We start from the raw sequence: 24,067 nt of genomic DNA on the forward strand, positions 1-24,067 counted from the left end.
ACTAGAGAGGAGCGGGGGGGGGACGGGGGCAGGGGTTCAAAAAAAAAAAAAAAGCAGGCAATTTAAAAAAATAAAATTCCTCCAGGCATTCTGTTCCTACTAGGCACACTCCCTAGAGAAAAAAGCACTTATATCGACATAAAATAACATTTAAAAGAATATTTACAGCATCAACATTTGTAAGAACCCCCAAATGGAAATCACACAAATGTCCATGAATAAATTGTGATGAACTGCACAACAATGATAATGAGCAAACCATATGCCATAGCACAGGTCAATCTGAAGTGCTGAATGAAAAAATCCAAAGACAGAAGGAGACATACAAAAGGAGACTTCATATTCATGAAGTTCATAAAGAAGCAAACCTAAACCTGATGGTAAAACAAAAGCATGGGGCTGGGGATGTGGCTCAAGCAGTAGCGCGCTTGCCTGGCATGTGAGTGGCGCTGGGTTCGATCCTCAGCACCACATACAAATAAAGATGTTGTGTCCGCCAAAAACTAGAAATAAATATTTAAAAAATTCTCTCTCTCTCTCTCTCTTAAAAAAAAAAAAGCGTGATTACCTGAAGTTGGTGGGGTCACATCTCTAGTGGGGAGTAAGATATGGCATTCAAGACAGGGCACAAAGCAGGGAAGGGAAGCCAGCATACCGGCAATATCTATTTTCTTTGTGGATTATGGCCTCACAGGGTTCACTTTAGAATTATTAATTTAACTATACATGTTTTATTTATTTCATGTATGTTATATCACAAAGAGTCCACACACACATGCTACTTAAATTAAAAAAAAAAAACAACAATCATTATAGGAACCCAAATTTGTAAACCTGGCCCATATCCTGAATACAGTTGGTGATGAGGACCTTCTGAGATAAGATGTCCAGAGTAAGAGGGAAGAGGGTGGGATGCCCATAAAATAAGGCAAAAGGTGAGTGACTTGAGGTATGGGACCAGGGAAAGGTCTGTGTTCCTCCATCACCACGCCCTGCTTACCCACGTAGTTCTGCCAGCAGTTCCTGGTCTGGTTCTGGTTGGGGAAGCGGCTGTCAAAAGGGGCAGTCTTATAGTTCTTGATTTTGGTCTTGATGTCTTCAGCCATGATGCTGACTCCTAGAGACAAAGGGAATGGGTGTTGGCAGGGGTCTTCAGGAGGCCTGAGCATGGAGATGTCAGACCAACCAGGGCCAATGGAGGAGACTCAGATATATAAAATGGGTTGGGTGAGAACAAGTTATAGGGAAACTCCTTAGTACAACCAGGCCTGCCCGGTCCCAAAATAATACTAGTAACATTCACTAGGTGCTTACTATATGCCAGGTCCTGTTCTACACATTTTACTCTTATAATCATACTAAAAGGCAGGGCCAGGCACAGTGGTGCACGCCTGCAATCCCAGCAATTTAGGAAGCTGAGCAGAAGGATCACAAGTTTAAAGCCAGTCTCAACAACTTAATGAGACTCTGTCCCAAAATAAAAAGGACTGACAGGGGAAGACAATAGAATGAATCAGACTTAACTTTCCTATGTGCATGTATGAATATACAACCAGTGTAAATCCACATCAGGTTCAACCACAAAAATGGGATCCTAACTGCAATGGGTTGCACTCCATTTATGTATGTCAAAATGCACCCTACTGTCATGTATATCTAAAACAACAAATAATACTCTCTTTTCCCTCCTCCCAAAAAGGTAGGAATTATTTTACTATTCCTGTTGCCCACACCAGGAAGGGTCAGAGTGTCTAAGTGTTTTCCCAAGGTCATATAGCATACAAATGGTGGTCTGTTTCAGTCATTGGCAGAACCTACACTGAATAGGTTCTCTTAGTCTTTTTGGTGCCACAGACTCCTCAGGGGTCTGACAAATCCCATAAACCTCTTTCTTGGAATGTTTAAATGCATTTAAATTTTGCAAAAGATGACAAAGAAAAGCAGTAAGCAGTTATGTCTAGCTGAGGATTTGCTGAGTTTTAAAATTTTGAAGAAATTATGACTGAAAATGATATTTGTAACATTTGCAACAATGACCAAATATAAGAATATTTGTGATTGTTGGGTACAGAGGTGCACAACATGCCTGAAATCCAAGCAACTCAGGAGGCTGAGGCTGGAGGATCACAAGTTTGAGGCTAGCCTCAGCAACTTAGCAAGGACCTAAGCAACTTTGAGAGCCTGTCTCAAAATAAAAAGAATTTGGGATGTGGCTCAGTGGTTAAGTGATATTTATACCAGCAAAAAATAAAATTTAAAAAAAGGACTGGGGATGTAGTTCAGTGGTAAAGCACCACTGGGTTCAGTCTCTAGTACCCTCCCCCGCCCTACAAAAAAATATATTTGATTTTGATCCCTGATAAAGTTATAGCTGCTGCTAATACTACTAAAGTTGTTCCCTCCATACCTAACTGAAAGAAATTCTTACTACATTTCAATTACGAGGTTAGTACAACTAAGGATGCAATCTCCCCTCCCCTATATCATCACCCATTCAAGAACTGGCACGCCTTGAATTCTATCAACTCTGTGCACCCAGGGTTGAAGATCTTTGATATATCTCTGAGGAGTTGACACACAGTTTTCATCTGAAATCTGAGAGAAAGTGCCTATGTTCCAGATAATCCGAGGAGCCATAGCGCCACACAGAGGTGCTCCAAAATACAAGCGGCCCAAAATAGTGGCAGATGTCTGGACTACTAGAATAGGCTTTGGGGGGTCCTGGGGGGAAATGAGGAGGACGGACGCGGAGGACCGCTTGGACTCAGTTGAAAGAGTAGTTTTGTGCAAGACCTCAAGTTTATGTTAAAGGATAAGGGTAAATCGAAAATGTTGCGACCCCTCCAACGTCCAAGAGGGAGAAGGGACGAGACAGGTTGAGGCCCAAACAAGCCGCATGAGGCCACACCTGTGCACTGCAGTCCCAATTAGTGGGTCCAAACCCTGACCACTGTATAGCCTCGGCTGAGCAGCTTAAAATCTCTGAGCCTATTTCCTCGTGGTAAAAGGGGATAATCACAGGACCTATCCCATAGGCCTGGACGTAGAATTAAATGAAATTATATAAATTGCATGGACAATTATTACCGGCATCAAGAAAGAACTATATAACCGTCAGCTCTTACTATTACCAGACCGACAGGACCACAGGACCCCAGTGTCAAAGGCGGGCGGCCGCCGCAGAACGCAAGCTTCGCCCGGTTCTCCGGGAAGCTGGAGTCGGGGTCCTCAGACCTCCTGGATGGGGTCCCAGGTTCCCGAGCCCTCCACACTCACCTAAAGACGCCCCTGCAGCAGCTCGCAGCTCAATGTGACCCTTAGCAAAAACGCCAATGTCAGACAGGAAGCGGAATTAAGACCGGCCGGAAGCTGGGTGAAACGGAAAATAAGGGAGTCTTTCCAGCGGCTAGAGCGCCTCGGAGAAGCCACTCAGGCCACGCCCACACAAGAGAACTGCGACCTCCTATTGGACTGAACATCTATTCATCATCCCTGCCTGCCCAATGGTGAGCTTGCTAGGCATTTTGGATTGCCCTGAGCTGAGGCTCGCGAGGTCAGGTTACAGATTCTACGCTCTGCCTTTAGCCTGGAAGGTCTTACATCTTGGGACTGACGGGGGAGTGGGCTTGGGGATAAAATCCTAGCGAAAGTACTTTTATTCATGCCAGAGGTATTTATTGGCACTAATATAAGGGTTGAGAAGGCATCGCTGAAAAAAAAATTCCATACCCTCATATTTAAAAAAAATTCCATACCCTCAGGGAACCACAAGGGCAAAAGCACTTAAGGGAAAGCCAGACTGTATGTTTGGGAACAGCTGGAAGACTAGTGTGCCTGGAGTGGTGAGGATGAGGAAGACAGGGGACTAGATGAAGGGATCATTTGAAAATGAACCAGTCCCTCTGCCAGAATCCCTAAGTCACAGTGTGAGGAATGCTCAAACGCCACCTCCTTGATCATTTATATATTTTCTCAAACCTCAAAAAGCACAATTTAACAAAGATTTGAATGACCGAGGGCTAATAAACTAAAGTCCTGCATCACAGAGAAAAAAGGGTTTGTGATGGATCTGGCGGAAATTGTTTCATCTGGGAAAATGGCAACTATTGATAATCTTTCTACTCACGTTTTGTCGTTGATGCCTAACTTTGTTTCACAGTACATAGCTAATCTAGTTTACAACAAAATCGTGTTGCTTCTGCCTTAGAAATATAATCAGAATCTTCCTCTGAAACATGTAGTTCAAGCTATAATTTTCTCCAGCCTGGACTAAGCCCTGGCCTCCTGGCTTCCCTGTTGCCCTCTTTAGTACCTCCGTTTAGCCAAAGGAATGTTGTTCTCTTAAAAAAAAAAAAATGTTCTTTTTAGATATACATGACAGTATACATACATGGAGTGCAACCCATTCCAATTAGGATTCCATTCTTGTGGTTGAACATGATGTGGAGTTACACTGGGTATATTCATATATGAACATAGGAAAGTTATGTCTGATTCATTCTACTGTCTTTCCTATTTCCATTCCCCCACCTTTCCCATCATTCCCTTTTGCTAATCCAATGAACTTCTGGTCCTCCCTCCCTACAACTCCTTATTTTGGGTCAACATCCACATATCAGAGAACATTCCGCCTTTGTTTTGGGGTATTGGCTTATTTCACTCAGCATGACAGTCTCCAATCCCATCCATTTATTGGCAAATGCCATAATTTCATTTTTATTTATGGCTGAGTAATAAGGAATTCTGTTAACACCTCTGTCAGAAGGAGTCTCTTCCTCAGCACAGAACTTCCCCCACCCCAGGTTTTGATCTGACTCTTAATCTAAAGCCAAGCTCCTTACAATTTGGCCCCTTTATACCTTCATCTAGTCCCCTGTCTTCCTCATCCTCACCACTCCAGGCACACTAGTCTTCCAGCTGTTCTCAAATATACAGTCTGGCTTTCCCTTAAGTGCTTTTGCCCTTGTGGTTCCCTGAGCTTGGAATGCTCTCCCTAAATAGCTCCCTCTCTGCCCTCCTTCAGTTTACACAGATTCACCATCTGGATGAGTCCTTCTCAAACCTACTATTTAAAATTGCCATTTTGTCAGTCTCCATCCTCCTTCCCTACTCCACAGCTCTTTTCTTCTCCTTTCTTTAAATCATGTTTACTCCTTTTTGTCTGTTTCAATAGAATAGAGGCATCGTAAAGAAGCAGTTTTTGTCTTATTCACCAGCCCATCTAAAATAGTGCCTGACACATAGGAGGTGCTCTATAAATATTTTTAAATGAATAAGTGAGTGGGACAGCTGAGGACTAGTAGAGGGAGGTATTAAGAGAATTGTTTTCTCCCTGTCCTTAGTCTGGCTTCTGAAGTTTTCCACATATTGTCTTTGAAGCAGCATTAAGTTCTAACTGGATCAAGGACCTCTTGTTCTGTGCCCATCAACAATGCAATCATTTGTGGAATTACCTATTTGTATGCTGCATCCCTCCTCTTCAATAAGATCTTCCTAAAACCCAAATCCCTCTCCTGTTCAAACCCCTCTATGGCTCTCCAGTGCTCTGGAGACAGAGTTCAGACTCTTCATCATGGCTCATGGATCCTTGGTGAACTTTTTGTGAAGTGGCCCATGCCGCAGTCCGGCTGCAGCAAAATAACCGGGGGTGACGAATAACTTGTGTACGTTGATACAGCAGGAGTAGGAGCCGTTTATTGTAGGACAGGAGCAGTATTTATACATTCCACACAGCTTATCTAATTAGCATAAACTAGATACATCAGTCAACCAATAAGAAATCTCCACACTTAATGGCTCGCTGGTGTTACTTCACAAACCACTCCCTCTGGCATTTTGCCAGGCACCATCCAGACTTGTTTAGGAACTCTAACATTCCCCTGGCAAAATGCCAGGTGTTATTTTGACTTGTTTACAGACTCTAACAGGCCCACATTCCTCTTTCTAGCCACACCGGTATTATTGAATGGTGCTGTGAGATTTTCCACCTCTGAGCCTTTGCTCTTGCTGTTTATTCTGCCTGAAACATTCTTTGCCCACCTACTTCTCAAATCACTTGTTTCTTCCTCCAGAAAGTCTTCCCTGTCTCTCCTGCTCCTGGGTGGGTCAGTTGCCTCCTTTTGGGCTCTCGTATTCCTCTGGAGTGCTTCATCCCAGCCCTGACCATTCTGGTATGTCCCTATCTGATGATGGGTCTGGGATCTGTCTTCCTGGAGCACTGTGAGCTTCCTGAGGGCAGGGTTCAGGGATGTTTTGATGGTATATCCCCACTATCACGCAGGAGGACCATACAGTAGGTTCTCTGTAGGGGCTTAGAGTTCTCAGAAGGGATGGGTTCTCAGTAAATTCCCAGTAAGCTCTCGTTAGGGTCTAGGTCTTGGTTCTCTGTTTTCCAACTTGGAACAGGAAATCAGAGTACCTTTGGTGTTGGGGGAGGCAAACATTAAGTCTAATTCCTTGATGATCCCTAGCACTGGGAAGGCATTAAGTAAATCTTTTTTGTAGTCTGAGTCTTATCTTCAAGGGTACACGGCCAATGAACTTCTATAATTGGGTCTTGTGTTAATCAGATTTTCATTACTATAAGGAAGTACCCGAGGTAGCATAATTTATGAAGAGTTTTACTTTCGCTCGCCATTCTAGAGATATAAGATCCAAACAGCATAGCTCAAGCTCTGTCCAGGGCTTCCCATTGACTATATCCTTTATGATGAATGACCTTCTTGTTGGCAGGTGTTTTGTTTTGTGATACTGGACATTGAACCCAGGGGTGCTCTACTATTGAGTATATCCCCAGCCTTTTTTTTTTTGTTGGGGGGACAGGGTTTTGAGGCAGCCCATAGCATGAGAGACAGGGAACATTCCTGTCGCATCACACAACTAAACTGGTCAGAGTTACTCCAAGTGAATTTGGAGAGTAAATAAAGACATAGATACAGAAAGTAACTTTTCTTTGGGTTCAGTGACTGCTCCTTAGCCGCAGCTCCCAAAAGGGGTCAAGGCAGGCAAGAAAGAGCCAGGAGCACATGCTGAACTCTTTTACTGGGGAGAAGCCATTCAAATGAGGCAAGGGGTCAGGTTTCAGGGGGTTGAGTCTAGCTTCCTGACATCTTGCTGTCAGCAAGTTGACTGACATCTAGGAAGGCCACGCCCATCTCAGAGGCTGTGTGGGGATCTTAGGCAGAGCAGGAGAAAAGACCATAAGCCACCTGCCCAGACAGAAGAGCAAATCGGTTCAGTCCACCCTGTGCACTCAATGCTCATAGTTCACACACACAGCCCATGGCTGGCTTGCCACAGCTCCACACTCTCATCACTCAAAGCTAAGGGGTGCTCGGTTCCCAAGTGGCAGCACCTGACCTACTCCTGTCTGTGTCTCCTTTTCTTCATAAAGCCACAGGATTCAATTGTGGGGGTTCTGCTATAAGGACCTTATCTAATCTAATCAATTCCCAAACTGGCCACCTCTAAACACCATAATTTTTACTCTCCTGATACCATTAACGTAAGACTTTGGGAATTAAATTCCCACATATATTGGGAGAACAAACCATATTCAAGCCTTATGCTATGGTTTGGATGTGAGGTGTTCCCCAAAAGCTCACATGTGAGACAATGCAAGAGAGTTCAGAGGAGAAATGATTAGGTTGTGAGAGCTTTAACCCAATCAGCCTTAACCCAATTCCTTGATAGGGATTAACTGAGTGATAACTGAAGGTGGGTAGGGTAGGGTATGGCTGGAGAAGATGGCATTGGGGATGTTGCTTGGGGTATATTGTGTATGGGGGGAGTGGAGTCTGTCTCTGATCATCATGTGAGCTGACTCCCTTTGTCACACTCTTCTGCCATGATGTTCTGCCTCACCTGGAGACCTGAGGAATAGAGACTCTGTCTATGGATTGAGACCTCTGAAATCATGAGCCCCCAAATAAACTTTTCCCCCTCTACAATTGTTCTTGTCAAGTCTTTTAATCACAGCAGTGAAAAAGCTGACTGATACACTGTATCAGGTCTGATTCCTTTGAAAGTCCCTGCCCATGGCAGACACACAGTAGACCTTGTGGATACTAGGTTGGATTCTTTTGTATGTCCCAACAGGGTGGGCACACAACTGATTCCCTAAATTAGATCTGGTTCTCAAAGTCAGGGTTGTGTCTTGGGATCTTGCAGCTGGAAAGGTGGGTGGCTTCTTAACTCCAAAATTAATCGTTGAGGTGAGCTGTGTTTAGGCTGCAGGAGGAGCCAAGGTATATTGGTAAGGAGGGCCTATGGCCTAAGGGGGACTGTAGCAGAGGGGTAGTGCTTAGGAGCTAAGAGCTCTCAAAAGAAGGGGCGGGTATTGGGGCTAAACGGATAATTAAAATAAAGGTATTGTATCCAACTACTACTAAAAATACATATTAAGAAAAAAAAAAAAAGAAAAAAAGGAGGGGAATACCTAGATCCTGGTAATCTAGGGGCCAAAGGGATGGGGACCCAGGATGATGTGAGATGAGGATCCGACGCTTGAAAACTCCGAAGTGGGGAGGCCAAACTCCTAAGTGTGGGGGTGCACACTTAGGCTTTCTGGCGGGTCTAGTCAGTGTCGTGGGAAGGACACAGACAAGCACGCGCTAGGAGGTTTGAGCGGATATTTTTATTGGATCTCTGTTCCTCGACTGTCCTCGGAGCAGTCCCGACAGGGTATACCGGGCACTCGGCCCCCGAAGCGGTACGTGTACTTGCGCCCACCGCTCTTACGCACGATGTCGCGGCGGTAGTAGTAGCGTAGACCTCGGCTCAGCTTCTCGTAATTCATGCCGGGCTTCCTCTTGCGCTCGCCCCACAGTCGCGCCACCTAGGTCGGAGGGGGGACTTTGTCAGGGGACGGGTGGGGCGGGGCCGAGACAGGANGGGGCGGGGCCGAGACAGGATGGGGGAGCGGACTTGGGGACCCGGCTCGGGTGGTCTGGACGAGGGTCTGGCACCGCCTAGGTGGATTGAATGGGGTTGGTTGAGGCTGGAACCCGGACTCGTTTTAAACCCGGTCTAGAGAGGGCGGAGGTGGGGGCGGGGCCTAGGATTAGGCACAGTGAACAGCAGGATTAGGTTAGATTAGAGTCGACCCGGGGTTTGGCGGGCTAGCGGGGTAGGGGAGCTGCCCTACCTCTTTGGGGTCGCACAGCTGGAACTCGCGGCTGTTGCCAGTCCAGCGGATGCAGCTGCTACGCGCCTGGTCGTGGAGCAGCTCCAGGAGGAACTGCCACAGCTGAATGGGACCTGAGGGGGGAAGGCAGGTGAACACTCAGGCTTCTTAGCCCCAGACCACGCGTTTTGGATGATCTAAGACTCCACCAGGAGTCCAAATGTCCCCTCCTTGGGGATCCTTGAATTCAGACCCCTCCATATAAAGGAATCAAGTGTCAGCCTCAGAGACCCAGAGGTCCAGAGTCCCCATCTAGGAGATTTAGGAGTTTGGCCTTTCCATCCTGGAGATTCGGGCATCCAAATCCTTATCTCTTTCCTCTGATATAATCCAGGAGCCTGGATCCTCGTCCCCTTGGTCTTTAAAAGATCAGAGTCTTAGTCCTCTCGGCCCTCCCCTCGAGTTCTCGGTACCTAAATCCCTCCTTTCACTGCCAGTTTCCTGGGTCTGCCCCCTTAGGTGCCCCGGCACCACCACGTTACTCTGGCTTCGCTACCTCGTCAGTCTTCCAGGACCTCTCACCTCGGTGGTTAGTTTTGGGGTAACGAGCCAAGGCATCCCGGTCAGACTGCTGACTCTGTTCGGAGGGAGTGGTGACAGCTGAACTCTGGTATCCCTTCGAAGAGATGCTGCAGTCTGCATGCAGCCCCGGATCCCACGAGGTGGCACAGTTCGAACCCACAGGCCCACTCCACGAAATGGCACAGTCCGCGCGCGGTTCCCCGCTGAGGCCATTGCCCCAGTAGGTGGCGCCGTGGGAGCCCACAGAACAGTCCCAGCTGATGGTGTTTCTGGCAGCCTGGACGTGCGACCACGTGGTGTCACAGTTCTGGCCCACCGTCCCTTCGGAACCAGTGAAGGGGACAGGACCAGGGGCGGGGCCCAGGATCTGGGAGGCGTGGTTCCAAGGGTCCGAGGCAGTGCAGGTGGTGCGGGACAGGTCTGCCCAGTCTCCTGACCACGCAAGGGCCTGAGGGGCTGGCTCTGTGAGGAGGTACAGACCACAAGTGAGGGGAGCTCAGGGGTCCTGGTACCCTGACCCCTTGAGAGTTCTAGCTGTCACTCCTGGTGCCTCCTGTCCAGGGTCCCCAGATCAAGACCATGCCACCTTGAGGATGCAGGCATCTCCAGTCCTAGCCCCGATCCGCTTAAAAGAATGGGGAGGGGGATTCTAAACCTCCAGACCCAGCACCTTCGGACCCCTTCTCCCATCGCCCCTCTGCATACACTCACCTGCCCCCCATGAAGCTTCTGGATGTGCTAAGGAGGGGCTCCAGTCCAGCTCTGGAAATCCTGTGAGGGATTAGATCGCAGCTGAGTTCAAGAAAGGGCGGAAGATTTGGAGACCTCTTCAACCACCCACCCATCCACTGGTCTTTACATGTCAGGGGTTGGGAGTTATTCACTCAGGACTCAGGACCCTCTCTTTCTTTGACCTCGGGAGTCCGGGAGTGCCCCCTCTTCCCTTAGTCCTAGGAACCCAGCCTTCCTCCTCCAGGACACAGGGCTCCCAACCAGGGAGCGAACCTTTCCAGCATGTCTCCGCTGTCGGCGCTTCTCCTCGGAGTGCCAGTTCAGGGAAATAGAAGCCAAATTCAGCGCCTTCTGCAGACAAGAAGGATGTCAAGGCCGGTCAGGAGTCAGCAGAGGCCCTTACCCCCGCACCCTTCCCACACACAGTGTCTCAGTCCCAGCCGCCTACCCAACCCTGACAGCTGGTTCCCCGGAGGCACTTCCTGTGGTGATGCTTCATCCCCATTCCACAAGTCCATGGATGCTCCTTCTGAATATTCTGGGTAGGGAAAAGTGCAATGGGCAAAGGAGGACCCTTAGGGACCCTGGAATATGGGCCCCTGCCCTTGCCTCCCTCAGACCCAGGATCCAGCTTTTGTTCCTTCCTTCTATAGGAGTCTTAAGTCCTTTTTGTCACCGAGGCCCAGGAATCCAGGCCCCATACTTCTCGGGAATCTAGAAACCCGGGTCCCTCCCTAACCCAGACACCCAGGCATCCATCCAGTCCCCAGTTCGTGGCTCACCTCTGGTGGGTTCCTCTGCCCGCAACCGGGGGTCTCAGCTCCATTTCATACCATGCACCCCCTCCCTCGGGAGCCTGGGCAGGGGGGAATTTTCCGCGACGTCAGAGCAGGGGGTCACAGCTTGGGTCAGGTTGCAGGGGTTGGGGCGGGGCCGAGTGGCGCCCCCGGCCTCAGGGATGCCACTGGCTCTGAAGCTGTTTCATTGCCAGGGTGGGCGTTTTGAGCTTGGACGAGAGCTTTTGGGGGACAGCGGGTTGGGCAAGTCCCATCAGAGAGGTGTTTACGGGGTGATGAGGGCGGGGCGAGGGGCTTAGTGGAGAGGTGCTCAGACTTGGGGATTTGATCCTGCGACACGTGAGGTGGTGGGGGAGGAGGACCTGGGGTCAGCTGGGCTGCACCGGGCTTATCTGCAACAGGAAGAGGGATTTCCGGCCAGATACCCCCTTCCCAGCTGACGTCACAATTGGCAGGGTGAATGTGGGTTGGGGTGGGGTGGAAGGAGGAGAACCTGAATCCGAATCCCCCAAATCCCACCCCCCCAACAGGCTCAGCGGGGGAGGGCATCCTGGAGCTGCTCCCCAGGAGTGTCAATCATAAGAATAGTAACATCAACAACTTTAATGATAATCGCTAGTAATAACAATAGCTAACCTTAAGTGAAGGCCCGTTGTATTTTATATGCCAGAGAATCACGTGCAAAGGTCCTTCATTTAATGAAGGTCCATTTTATGAGGTAGATACTGTTTGTCCCTGTTTTATGAAGGAGGAAATTGAGGCAGACATCCTCCCACTTCTCTTTCCAAAGCCCATGTACTTCCATGCTCTAAGTTTGAAACTGGAAGATTTTGAGTATAAATTCAATGAGATATCACATGGAGTTATTAGAAGTGAGGATGACATTTTATGAAAGATGTCTCTGTGAAGAAATAAACACAGATATTCAGGGTTGAAGAGCTATAATGCCTGTAAGTTGCTTAAAAAAATTAATACACATGAACATGTTTATCTGAAATTCATAAGTAGGTATTCCATATTGCTATTTGCTCTCTGGCAACCCTAAACTCAGGTAACCTGGCCTTAGATACTGTGTTTGTGCCAGACCCCCTATACAAATAAGTAAATATTTACTGCTAGAAAGAATCTTTTTTAATATGGAGTTACCAATATTCATTCAGCTTCATAAAATATTTGCCATTCTGGAGGTAGGAGTTGTGTGGAGAGCACTGCTTTCCTGTTCATTTTACAGAAGGGAAACTGACCTCAAGAGGGAGAGTCACTTGGAACTGGGATTAGAACCCAGTGGGAGCAATCCATTGAGCCCTGGGGTATAACTCCATCCATTCACTCCATGTATCTGAAGGGAGTCCTGGCCTCCTTTCCCTGAATTTTGGCCTCTTTCCTGTCTGTCTCCATGTGCTTCTCCCCTGGTTGGTGTCCTTAGCTGTGGGTCTCTGTTGCACCAGGACTGAATCCAGTGAGGTCTTGTCACTCAGTATCTCAGACAAGTCTTGCTCCCTCCCTTCTCTGAGTGTTCCCACCTTCTCCATCTCTTGGAGTTTTCTCCCCACCTGCCTTCTCATTGCAGTCTCTAATAGTTCTTATCACTCTGCCTGAGCTTTCCCCTCTCCCTCCATCTCTGTATCTTTGCCTGCTCTTCCTCTCCATCTCTGTGCATATCTCTCTGGTTCCTTGACAAGACTCCTGTGCTTACTTTAACAACCCTTCTTTCCGGAATCACTCTCTCTTTCCATGTCCTTCCTGTCCCAGAGGTTGCAGTAAGCAGATCAGGGATAGGAAGGGCTAGTGATAGGGAAAAGGGGTTTGAGGGTCCTGGAACTGGGAGGTCCAGCCCAGGTGGCAGGGGGCTAAGGGCACTTCCTGCCAAGGAGGGAGGCCCTCACCTCTCAGACCAGACTGGAAAATATGACGTCAGAGAGGAGGCAGTAAGAGAGGGGAAGACAGGAACAGAAGAAATTTGATACCTCTCCTGGGTGATCTCCTTCCTGAGAGGCCTTGGTATTGCTGCTCCCAGCCCCCAGCCCCAGTCCTTCCCTGAGTTACCCCCTAGCCCAGGACTCTATGGCTGCATCCCTGGGAGATTTTCATTCCTTTCCCGCAGTCCAACCCTGCAAGCCCCTTAGAACCTACCCTAACCTCCTTCCAGACCTCCAGTGCTCAGTGGTGGTCCCTTGGTTTTCTAAACCCATAGTATGTGATGCCAGTCAGTTCCTGCTTGCTGCCTGAACTTTGTCCCAGCTTCTCGGGTTCTCTGCTGCCTTTAGGGTAAAGCCTAAGCTCTTAGCCTGGTGCTCAAGGTCCTGCTTGGACACCTCTTCAGCAGATGGAGGCAAGCTCCAAGAAGGAAAAAGACTCAAGAGATACAGATATCTAGAGACAAGAAACAGAGGGCACTGAGAGACCCACGCAAGACAAGTTGGCTGACATATGGCAGAGTGAAGAAACTAAACAGCGAACCAGAGTAAGAATGGCAGGAAGAAAACCTGAGTGGACAGTTCTTTAGGAAGGTCTCCCTGACCCCCAGGTAAACACCCAGGCCCTGGCCAGTCTGGGCCTACTCTCTGACACTGAACCATGAACTCTGAGGAAGCAGGATACAGGACTGTTTGTCGTTTGTCACTGCTAATGATGCTGTCACCCAGCATCATCCAGGTCCTCGATGAGAGTTTGCTGACTGCTTAAAGCCTAAAGGCTGTGAGCTCCAGAAGGTAAGGTCTAGGAGACCTCCTATCTTGATGCTGATAACACAGGCTGGTGTGTGGAAACTAATCTGAAATCTGAGCCTCAGTTTGGCTGTTACCTTCCCAAAGCTTTCCTTCCTGCTCTGGAATAGGCGGCACTCAGTATGCACTTAAGAGGTTTTAAGTGGAGGTAATGGGCACATAGTAGGGGCTCAAAATGCTCATCTGGATGTCTGCCTGGGTAAAACTTCAAGGCTACTCACATTCTTAGGTGAGGGAAAAGCCTGGTACCCAAAGAGTTCTTCCAAGCACAGCCAGGGATGGAAATGAACGTAAATTTATTGAAACTGGTTTTGGGGCAAGTGTGTGGATAGTTGAGGGTTCTCCTCTGGGGAGGAGACAGCGCCCGGCCGGATGGGAGCGGGTGCCCAGCCACAGACCCTATCTCAGTCCCAACTTCTTCTTTTCCTTCTGCTTCTTGCGGACCACATCCAGGTTCCGGTCCTTCCACATGCTCTTACGAAGCTTGATGGGGCGTGAGCCCACGTATTTCCCTGTGGGACAGGAGGACTTAAGGTCAGGCTTGGGGTAAGGCTTAGGCCAGATGCCTGCCATACCCACTGCCCCTAGGGAAAGCCTCACCCACCATTCATCTCACGCATGGCGCGCACATAGTCACTTGGGTCCTTGAAGCTGACAAAGCCATAGCCCTTGGTCTTGCCTGTGCGCTTGTCACGGATCACCTTAGCCTTAAGGAAGGATGGGAAGCGGCTGAAGGCACGTGCCAAGATGTCATCATTCACCTCATTGCCCAAATCCCCGCAGAAGATCCGGAAGTCATCTGAGGTTGGGAGAGAGAAGTCAGAGGAAGCAGATGCTGGCCCCTGTCCACCCTATTTTAATGACCCCATCTTCTCTGATGCATCCTTAAGCTCTCTTTCCTCTATTCCCAAAGTCTCTACCCTGGGATCCTTGGTGATAACAGCCAACATCTTTGTAGTATTTACCCTGTGCCAAGTACCCTGGGGGGTTTACATATCTGATGCTCCCAACAGCCCTTTCACACTGAGGCACAGAGAGGTCAAGCGGCTTCAAACTTACACAACTAGAAGGTGGCAGATGGGACATGAGCTCTGGCATCTGGCTCCAGGGTCCTCACTTTTAACCTCTAACTGTATTGCTTTTTCTCACCCAGGACTGTCACACATTCCTATGAAGAAGCCCTGAATTCTGACCTGGTCCTGGCCTTCCCTCTGAGACCCTGTTGTTCCTTGGTCTTCTGGACACCTCTCCAAGGATGTCCCCTGGGCCCGACACTCACCAGCCTCCCACCATGGCACCTCAGCACCACAGGCTTCACCTTTCTTCAGCTATGCAGAGGCTGCTCTGATTCTACCTTGAAATTAGAAACTGTGTGACTTTCTCCAAAGCTGATCTCAGCTGCCACTCTTGGGACTATCCCTGGGCAATATCCTAGGCCTGAGCCTAGACTGATCATGCTCTACCCCAATGAATCACTATCCCCAGAAAGCACATATCATTATTTTCTTTTTGGAGATAGGAAAATGAGGCTTGAAAGGCTAACTACCAAGGTCTCAGATCTAGGGTCCCAAACCAACACTGGACCCATCTGGGTCAAGGCTGCTTGGCCCTGACCTGGGGCAGGTATATTGTCCCAGGATAGGAGGCAAAAGTCAAGGACTGGGTGGGAGGTAAGTTTATTTTCTTCCTCAGCTATTGCTATGATTGCCCCAGGCTTCTGTGATGGTTAAGGACACTTTGAGAACAAGCTAGGCCATCCCAGGAGGAAACAATCTGACAAACTAAGAGGGTAGGAGCTTCTAAGACATTTGGCCTGGACACTTGAAAAAATTATACATAACACAAGGAGGTGGAGCATGCCTGTGATCCCAACAGCTTGGGAGGCTGAGGCAGGAGCATTACAATTTCAAAGTCAGCCTCAGCAACTCAGCAAGACCCTGTCTCAAAAGACAAAAACAAAAACAAACAAAACCCCAAACCAACCAACCAACCCCCCAAAACCAAACCAAACCAAACCCAAAGAGGTGGGAGGAAGACCATTCGCATTGAAAGTTAATACGTGGCTGCAGAGGTGCCTCCTGAGGCCAGTCAGTATGCAGGCTGGCTTCCCCTCCCCGCCAAAGCATCTCCGTGGACAGGCCTCTTCCCACCACTCTCTAATCACTCTTGCTGCTAAGGGTGACAATCCAGGGAAAGGGAAAGGTTCACAAGGGGCTCAGCAAGCAGAGGTACCCCCTAAAGCTTCACTTGCCCAGCTGGATCTATAGCTACCACCTGGGCCAGTGGGCAGGGTGCTGGTTGAAACCTAGACATGCCACTGACTTCTACCCCACCATGCCTCCCAGGCCTTACTTTATATGAATGAGCACTCATTTCTCCTGGGTTTGAGACTTGGTCAAGTGAATCCCAGGATCTAACTGTGCTTAGCCCAGATTATCTATAATTTATTTATTTAGGGTTGCTGGGGATGGAACACAAGACCCTGTATGACAGGCAATTGCTCTACCACTGAGCTGTGCCCCCTCAGCCCTCTAAGCCCTATTTAAACAGAACAAAACAAAAAAAATATAATGTAGAGACATAAAACTACATGTATCCTGGCTTGGGAGAAATAGCTGTAAGAATGTTTTGAGAAAACTGGGGATATATGAATACAAATTGGCTATAAGATGTCATGAAATTACTGTTACTTTTCTTAGGTAATGGTATTATGATATGAAAGCAAGGGTCTTAGAAGAAGATGAATACTAGGATATTTAGAAATGATGGAATAACTTCACTTATAATTTGCTTCAAATGACTGAGAAAAAGACAAGGGGCTGGGGTAGCTCAGTGGTAGAGCACTTGCCCAGCATGTGTGAGGGTTCCATCCCCAGCACTGCAAATCAACAACAAAAAATATACATACACAGAGGAGTAAAGTAAATGTAGCAAAATGTTAACTGGAATCTAGGTGGTAGATAAATCATTCATGTCATTCTGTACTTAAAATTTTTTTCATAAAAAGTTGGGGAAAAAAGAATGCTCTTTTTTGACTTTTAGCATGGCAGGTCTGTCATGAGTAAAAACAGGGGCCAGAAGGCCCTAGGTATCTATCACCCCCACCAAGTTCTGGACTGTGGTTGGGGAGGGACCTGCCCCTCAGAGCCTCAGTCTGGGTTAACTACAAAGAGCTGTGGAATTATCTGGCTCCCCTTCCCTGCCTACAGCCCAAAGAGGCAGCATGGCCTGTCCCTGGTTGATCAACACTCATGCTTTAGCCACTTACCTGCATCCCACTCCAGTAGGCTGGGGTCCTCCCAGCTACTCCCAGCTGCTGTGCGAATGCAGCGTTTCAATTTCTCTGGCTTCCCTTTCTTCTTGTCTTCACCCAAGGGTTCTGGGACCTGCAGAGGAAAGGGGGTGAGGTACCAAGGGCTTGGTGTTAGAGTGTCCTACTCTGCTTTGCCCCCAGCTGTCCTGCCTCCAGTTACAGGACTGGATACGATTCTAGGTATGGAATACTTGGGTCTACCTCCCTTTTCCCAGAGTCCTCCTACCCTCTGGAGAGAGGACTACGTGTTTTCCTGTGTGTGAAAACTAATGGGCTTCTGCCTATCCTCCTAGCCCTTTCTGTCCCCTTGTTGTTATGCTCCCTGCTTACCTCAAGAGCCATAAGGCCAGGAGGTGGCTCAGGCCGAGGGGGCCTGGGTCGTGGACGCAAGGACAGGAGCTCAGGAATGCGCAGTGGGGGCAGCAGGCCACGTACCACCTCCAGTGGGAGGGGCAGGGGCTCAGGTTCCGGCAATGGCATGGCCAGGGCCAGTGGTAGGCTGGGCCCAATGACTGCAGGGCCAGCTGGAGCACCTCCTGCACCCACAGCCACTGCTGCACTAGCCTCTTCCAGCCCAGCTGCTGCCGCCACCACTGCTTCTTCCTTCTCTTTCAGGCCCAATCCCAGGCCTAGGCCCAGCTCTCGGGGTGCTGCTGGCTCTTCCTGTGAGCAAGAGGAGGGCATGAGGGGGGTCAGATCACAGATCTGTATCTTACTTCCATTCCCATCCCACACAATAAAGTAAGGCCCTAAAGCCAGAGAGCAGGCAAAAAAGGGAAGTCTCTACTCAGACAGAAATGGAGAAAAATAAGCAGAGAGGAAGAGACAGGCAGACATAGGTAAAAACATCGAGACACAAAAACACGGACATCAGAGGAAAAATAGAGACAGAGACAGAAATAGACCCTCAGCCTGTTTCTCTCTACTCTTCAAAAAGGTTTGGCCATGGAAAAAAACCAGAGAAAGACAGAGGCAAACAAAGATTAAGAGAGAAAGTCAAAGAAATGAAGCCAGGCAAACTTAGACCTTTCACATGGGGTCAGGATCGAGGGTATCCCTGCCCACTGCACCTCTGATATTAGTTCCCTGTCCACACTCACCAGGGGAGGCCTCAGAGCAGCCATAGAGCCCAGGGGGGGTCCTGGGGCCCGAGCCATTGGTGGCAGCATCATAGGTGGTCCAGGGGGCCCAGGAAGAGGGGGTCCTACAAGGGCCTGGTGAGGGGGCCGCAGGGCCATTGGACGGGGAGCACCAGCTGCGGGAGAGAGAGCAGAATCTGTCAGGGTGTTAGTGGGGGAGTTGGAGGGCTTGGGAGAAAAGCTGTGTGGCAGGGATGATGACCCTGGCCCCCTCACCTGCTCTCTGTAGCACGTGGGGGACGAAGGCCGGACGCAGGATAGGGGCCCTCTGAGGGGCCACAGCTGTGGGAAAGAGAGATGGGGGTGTGTGTCATGGGGGACAGGGGCAACTGGGGCAAGGTGTGTGTCAGAGTACTCTCAGCATCCAAGAAATCCTGGAGAAGAGTCTGGGGACTCTTCTGGAAGATATGAAGGTTTTTCCATGGGTTCATTCAGCAAAAATGTATCCACAAGGATCTCTTGTGGGCCCCAGCCCTGTGGTGGGCAGTGCTAAGGACCCACTAACAGACCAAGAGTTCTCAGGGAGCTCCTGTTTCAAAGCAGGAGAGAACAGATGCATCACTAGAGACTGACAGCCCAGAATGGTCAGGGCTGAAATGAGGGAATGCTCAGGTGGAGGGATCAGGGATAAGAGAGGGAAGGCCAGGGAGCTGTCAAGAGTCCAGACGAGCCCTTTGAACCAGCCTAGACTAGATTAGAGGTTTCTTGGAGAAAGAGACCTGTGAGTTGAGACTTAAAGGATAATGAAGAGTTAGGCCAAGAGTTGAGTGGAACTGTTACTGGCAGGCAGAACTTTTATAAGCATACCTTTTTCCCTTTTCAGTTTAATGGGATTGTCATAAGGAAGTGGAGGGCCGGAGAGCATCATGACAAGGGTTGAAGGATCAGCAAGCTTTTAAACACAGCCTTCTTGGCTAAGCCACGGATGTCTTTTTGAGGATACGGGGGAGCCACAGTAGCGATGGAAGGAGCGGGAGGTGATTAAGTCAGCCATGCTTTTTTTTTTTTTTTTTTATGCCAAAACCATAGTAAAGAGTAAGAAATGTCAGCTTTGGACACAGAGGCAGGAAGATTTCAAGTTCAAAGCCAGCCTCAGCAATTTAGTGAGGCCCTAAGCAACTTAGTGAGACCCTGTCTCTAAATAAAATACTAAAAAAGGGGTGGGGATGTAGCTCAGTGGTTGAGTGCCCTGGGTTCAATCCCTGGTACCAAAACAAAAAAGAGTAAGAAATATTAATACTTTTCATGTCATATAAAAAAAGTGTAATAGATTTAGAAAACATTATTAACAAACTTGACTTAACAGAGATCATACCAAAATTTTATATCTAAATGAAAAATAATGTCACAAAAACTGACAATGAACATAGGGGTTACCTGAAAAACAAAAGGTAGAAAATGGTAGAGTGGCCTGTGGAGGGGACAGGTTGGAAGATCACAGCTGAGTTACAAGGGGCAATGGAGAGAAGGGACTGCAACAAAAGCATGGCTGGAACATCTCAGCAATGTTCAGGGATCTTGGGGAAACAGAGGGGATCTCTCTCTGCAAGGAAGCAGGCCACATAGCGTCTGACTACTGGAGGAGGAGCTTGATGTTTGACTTGTTCATCCCCTCAACAGATAGTGTGTAATGCTTTCTGTGCCACAGGTACCAAGACTTGTTCCCCTTGTGGAGCTGACATTTTAGAAGAAGCAAAAGATGATGATGATAATCACCAAAATAAGTAAACTGCATAGCTTGTTGTAAGGTGTTAAATGCTGGGGAGTAACAGAGGGGGGTTGGTTTGCAGGGACCAAATTAACTTGAGAAACTCAGAAAGGAAGTACATAGTAAGGTTTGTGCTTTAGAAAGATGATGATGTCAGGTGGGGATGAATGCAGAAGATTTAAAGCAGTGATTCAGGCAAGGGGCTGAACTGCCTAAACAATTATGCCTGGATGTATGTGGGCGTCCTGGCTCCTGACTTACCTGCTCGCCGTAGGAACATAGCTTCTCGAGCCTCTGGACTGTCCAGGTGACTCCGATCAGCAGGGCCAAAGCCAACTGTTGGGAGGGAAGAGATGAGGATGGAGGGAGGAGTCATGGGCATCCCTTTTTGCTACCCTGTCTGATCTCCTGACCCCTTTATTTTGCCATTCTTTACTTACCTGGGCCCACAAAAGGAGGGCCACCAACCATGGGAGGAACTACTGTGGCTGCAGCAGCTGCCCGGGCCTCCAGAGTCTGTTGCACCTGTTGGGGAGGAGATTGGAGTGAGAGGCCTGACTTAGTGCTCCCTGGCTGGCCACTCTAGGAGCCAAGGCTTTCATCCTTCATGTTCTGTGTGGGGCTGGCTCTCTGTCAGGTCTCAGTTAAAATGTCACTCCTCAGGGAGGCTCTTAGAATCATGCTAGATAAAGCTGTCTTAAGCTTCTTCTAGTAGCAACTTCTTTCGTCACCCAGCTTCATACTCTCCACAGAACTTGGTACTATCTAAAATTATTTCCAATCTGTCCCCCGCATCTACCATGTCATCACCCTGGTTCCGGCCAACATTATTATCTTGCTTAGATTATACAGTAACCTCTTCCTCAGTTTCCTGCATTCTGCCCTTCTCTCCTACAGTCTATTCTCTAGACATACAGAGCCACCTTGTTATACCTAAGTTGAACGACATCATCTTTCTGCTTAAAATCCTCCAACAGCTCCCCATCTCAGAGTAAAAGCCCAGGTTCTTTTTTTTCCCTTCCTGTGGGGTGGGTGCCAGGGATTGAACTCAGGGACACTCCACCACTGAGCCACACCCCCAGCCCTATTTTGTACTTTATTTAGAGATAGAGTCTCACTGAGTTGCTTAGTGTCTCACTGTTGCTGAGTCTGGCTTTGAACCTGTGATCCTCCAGTCTCAGCCTTCATAGCTGCTGGGATTACAGACATGTACCACTGTGCTAGGCAAAGCCAAGATTCTCATGGTAAACCACGTGGTCCTACAAGATCTGGCATCAATCATCTCTGTCTTTATCTCCTCCCACTTACCTCTCTGCCTATTCCACTTTAGTCACTGATCTCCCTGCTGAACATGATCACTCACTTCACTAGCAGTTCTCTTCCTCCAGATATCTGCATGGTTCCCTCCCTTGTTATCCTTTATATCTTTGATAAATGTCACCTTCTCAGAAAGGCCTTCTCTGGGCTAATAAAATACTACTTTTCTTACCACACTTTGACTTCTCTCTCCCTAGTAAAACAAATTCCAAAAAGGCAATGATTGGTTTTGTTTTGTTCTCTGCTAAATGTCCAAGGCCTAGAATAGTGCCTGGTACACAGAAGACAACCAGTAATTGTTCTTTGACAGAATGGATGACTTTCACAGAATGAATGATGTTTACTTAGTTTTTTATTGTTGTTTTGAGGGTACAGGGGATTGAACTCAGGGCCACTCAACCACTGAGCCACATCTCCAGCCCTGTTTTGTATTTTACTTAGAGACAGGGTCTCACTTAGTGCCTGACTTTTGCAGAGACAGGTTTTGAACTCTAGATCCTCCTTCCAAGATGATGGGATTACTGTGCCCGCTTAGTTTTAACAGTCCCTTTCCACTAGTCATATTTAGCTAGTTACTGAGCCCTTGAAATTTGACTGAGATTGACAAGAATTAGTTAACTTAAATATAAATTTTAAATAAGTACCGAACATAACCATCATTGCAGAAAGTTCTATTAGCTAACATGCTCTAAATGTAAGCTCCCCCAAAAAACAAATATTGTGCGTCGTGGCACATGAGATATTTGACATGCTAATTAAATTCACAAGCCAAAACGTCAACACCTATCTGTGTTCACACACTTGCTGCCTTACACGCCTTAGCTCAGCCTTACCTGCTGGTATGTGTTGGTCGCGATAATTGGGCGGATCACAGGAGCTGCTGGGACCTGCATCGCTTCGACCGTGGGGACCGTGGGCACCGCAGGCACAGCGGTTGGGATTCCAGTTACTGGAGCCCCCAGAACTTCCTGCTCAAACCTAGGGGAGCAGAACAGACACCAAAGATCAGGTCCTCGCACCAATTCTGGAACGCTGGGTACATCGCGACAGCGCCTTCATCCCTGACAACATCTCCATTTCACTACCCGCCCCTCCGCCCCGAAGATTCCACTTCCCCATGACAGAGTTATATCTCGAGCCTATCGCAGCCTGGAGGCGCCAAGGTTCAGTAGCTCTAGTTCTGGCATGGCTTTTATCACCCCCTCTCGCGGGCCTTACAGGGCCATCTCCGCCTCCATTTCCTTCAAGCGTTCCTCGCCGCTCTTGCCCGGGATGCCGGCACCAGGGCCCGGGACCACGGGTCCTCCTGCACCCGGGAGCCCCGGGGCTGGCATCGCCCCGGCCATTGCTGCAGCCGTCCTTGTCGCTGCTACTACTGTTTCTGCTCAGCGGTCGCAGAGGTTCCTGCCGTCTACTCTCTGGCTTCGTCAGGATGGGCGCCTGCGATGACGTTCAGCGAAAGCGACGAGCGCCAGGACGTGACGCCTCACGTCGGTGAGCAAGGGCCAATGAGATATGGCCACACCCCCAGGAAGGAATATAAGCCAATCAGAGCGCCGAAGGGATGAACTAACGGAAGAATCTGGGTCAATCGGAGAGCTGTGAAGAGAGGCGGCCACCCTTTCCAGGAGGAGCGCGGGCAAATGAGAACCAAGCAAAGTCAGTTGGTCCCGCCCTAATGTGGAATCTGGACCTTTGAGAATACAGGAAAGTTAGGAGGCCCCACCCGTGCCATAACCGAGTCCTACGCCAAGTTTGCAAACACGCTGAGATCCACGTCGGTCCCGGGACTGGGCAAGGCTGGAGACCTAGCCAGGGACTGAGAACTCGGGCTCTGGATTAGACAGTCACACGTCTGTGACTTCCAGAAAAACTAGTGACGTCATGGGGGGGAAGCTCTGGGAAAGCGCCTGACCCGGAGACTTCCTGGAGAAGACATTTGCTAGAGAAAATGGGGAGATATTTTTTTGGGGGGGTAGAAGGAACAATTTATGCCAAGGCCCAATGATCCAGAGTGTCAACTCAGAAGTGCATCGTGGGTTTGGTCTCTACGCCCTTTCTTGTGACAAGGTTGATCCTCCTTTCCTCAAATCGTTTTATTATTTTCAAACATACACGACATTAGAACAGCATCACGAACCTCTCAAACACTACCAATATTCTACATTTCGGTTTCATTTATAGTTCTATCTTTATTTTTGTGGTACTGTAGATGGAACCCATAGCCTCGTGCATGTTAGTGCAAGCTCTCTACCACTGAGTTACATCCCCAGCCCAATTTAAATTATTTTTGCTAGAGATGTTCAAAGCGAATTCTAGACATCATTCATAAATGCACCAGTATGTCTAACAAATAACTATTTTAAAACAATTACATTAATTATGCTATTATTAGTTAATACCATCAAATTAATTCCTCGGTATCATCTAACATCCCGACCATTTTCAACTTTCCCTGTCTTGAAAATATCTTTGTATAATAATATTGTAAAATCAGGATCCAAATAAGGCCCACACAATGCATTTTTTTTCCTGTCAAAACTATTAGTTGCCTTGGTTTTTTAAGAACATTGTTGTTACAAGTCCATACTTTATTCAGATTTCCTTCGTGTTGACCTATTCTGTTCCA

At 48.3% G+C, this 24,067-nt stretch overlaps 3 protein-coding genes across 5 annotated transcripts in view; all 3 read right to left on the reverse strand.

The window, feature by feature from the left end:
- Nucleotides 1-3,432, reverse strand: part of LOC107151834 (cytochrome c oxidase subunit 6B1) — a 10,098-nt gene extending 6,666 nt beyond the window's left edge. Inside the window, exons 1-2 of the mRNA XM_015497253.2 lie at nucleotides 3,277-3,432; nucleotides 1,001-1,117 (exon numbers count right to left, since the gene is read on the reverse strand). Of these exons, the coding sequence (XP_015352739.1) occupies nucleotides 1,001-1,106 (106 nt within the window). The 5' untranslated portion in view covers nucleotides 1,107-1,117; nucleotides 3,277-3,432. The remainder of the gene's footprint in view (nucleotides 1-1,000; nucleotides 1,118-3,276) is intronic.
- A 5,153-nt stretch (nucleotides 3,433-8,585) lies between these two features.
- On the reverse strand, nucleotides 8,586-10,956 carry Etv2 (ETS variant transcription factor 2). Its single transcript, XM_048791261.1, is given in 6 exon segments — nucleotides 8,586-8,836; nucleotides 9,146-9,258; nucleotides 9,707-10,168; nucleotides 10,418-10,498; nucleotides 10,712-10,789; nucleotides 10,887-10,956. Coding segments are annotated over 6 exon segments (1,005 nt in total). The 3' UTR covers nucleotides 8,586-8,635.
- Nucleotides 10,957-14,240: 3,284 nt separating this feature from the next.
- Nucleotides 14,241-22,902, reverse strand: Rbm42 (RNA binding motif protein 42). 3 transcript variants are annotated; one of them, XM_015497182.1, is made up of 10 exons: nucleotides 22,657-22,902; nucleotides 22,272-22,416; nucleotides 20,562-20,646; nucleotides 20,383-20,457; nucleotides 18,630-18,695; nucleotides 18,375-18,529; nucleotides 17,605-17,937; nucleotides 17,230-17,347; nucleotides 14,566-14,760; nucleotides 14,241-14,473 (listed from the first exon to the last, which is right to left on the reverse strand). In XM_015497182.1, the coding sequence occupies exons 1-10, from the start codon at nucleotides 22,782-22,784 to the stop codon at nucleotides 14,361-14,363; spliced, it is 1,413 nt and encodes a 470-aa protein (XP_015352668.1). In that variant the 5' UTR covers nucleotides 22,785-22,902; the 3' UTR covers nucleotides 14,241-14,360. The 3 variants fall into 3 exon arrangements, with proteins under 3 accessions (XP_015352668.1, XP_015352667.1, XP_015352669.1); XM_015497181.1 differs by having other exon boundaries at nucleotides 18,375-18,550; XM_015497183.2 differs by lacking the exon at nucleotides 18,630-18,695.
- Nucleotides 22,903-24,067: the final 1,165 nt, after the last annotated feature.

Source organism: Marmota marmota, unplaced genomic scaffold, assembly GCF_001458135.2.
Source record: "Marmota marmota marmota unplaced genomic scaffold, marMar, whole genome shotgun sequence".
Lineage (NCBI taxonomy): Eukaryota > Metazoa > Chordata > Mammalia > Rodentia > Sciuridae > Marmota > Marmota marmota.

Bases quoted from the DNA above. Each gene is read 5' to 3' on its own strand.
- Rbm42 (XM_015497181.1), bottom strand. From the start codon at position 22,784: ATGGCCGGGGCGATGCCAGCCCCGGGGCTCCCGGGTGCAGGAGGACCC. The intron at 22,417-22,656 runs GTAAGGCCCGCG...CTGCTCCCCTAG, and splicing joins ATGGAGGCGGAGATGGCCCT to GTTTGAGCAGGAAGTTCTGG. The intron at 18,551-18,629 runs GTGAGGGGGCCA...ACACCCTGACAG, and splicing joins CCACGTGCTACAGAGAGCAG to ATTCTGCTCTCTCTCCCGCA.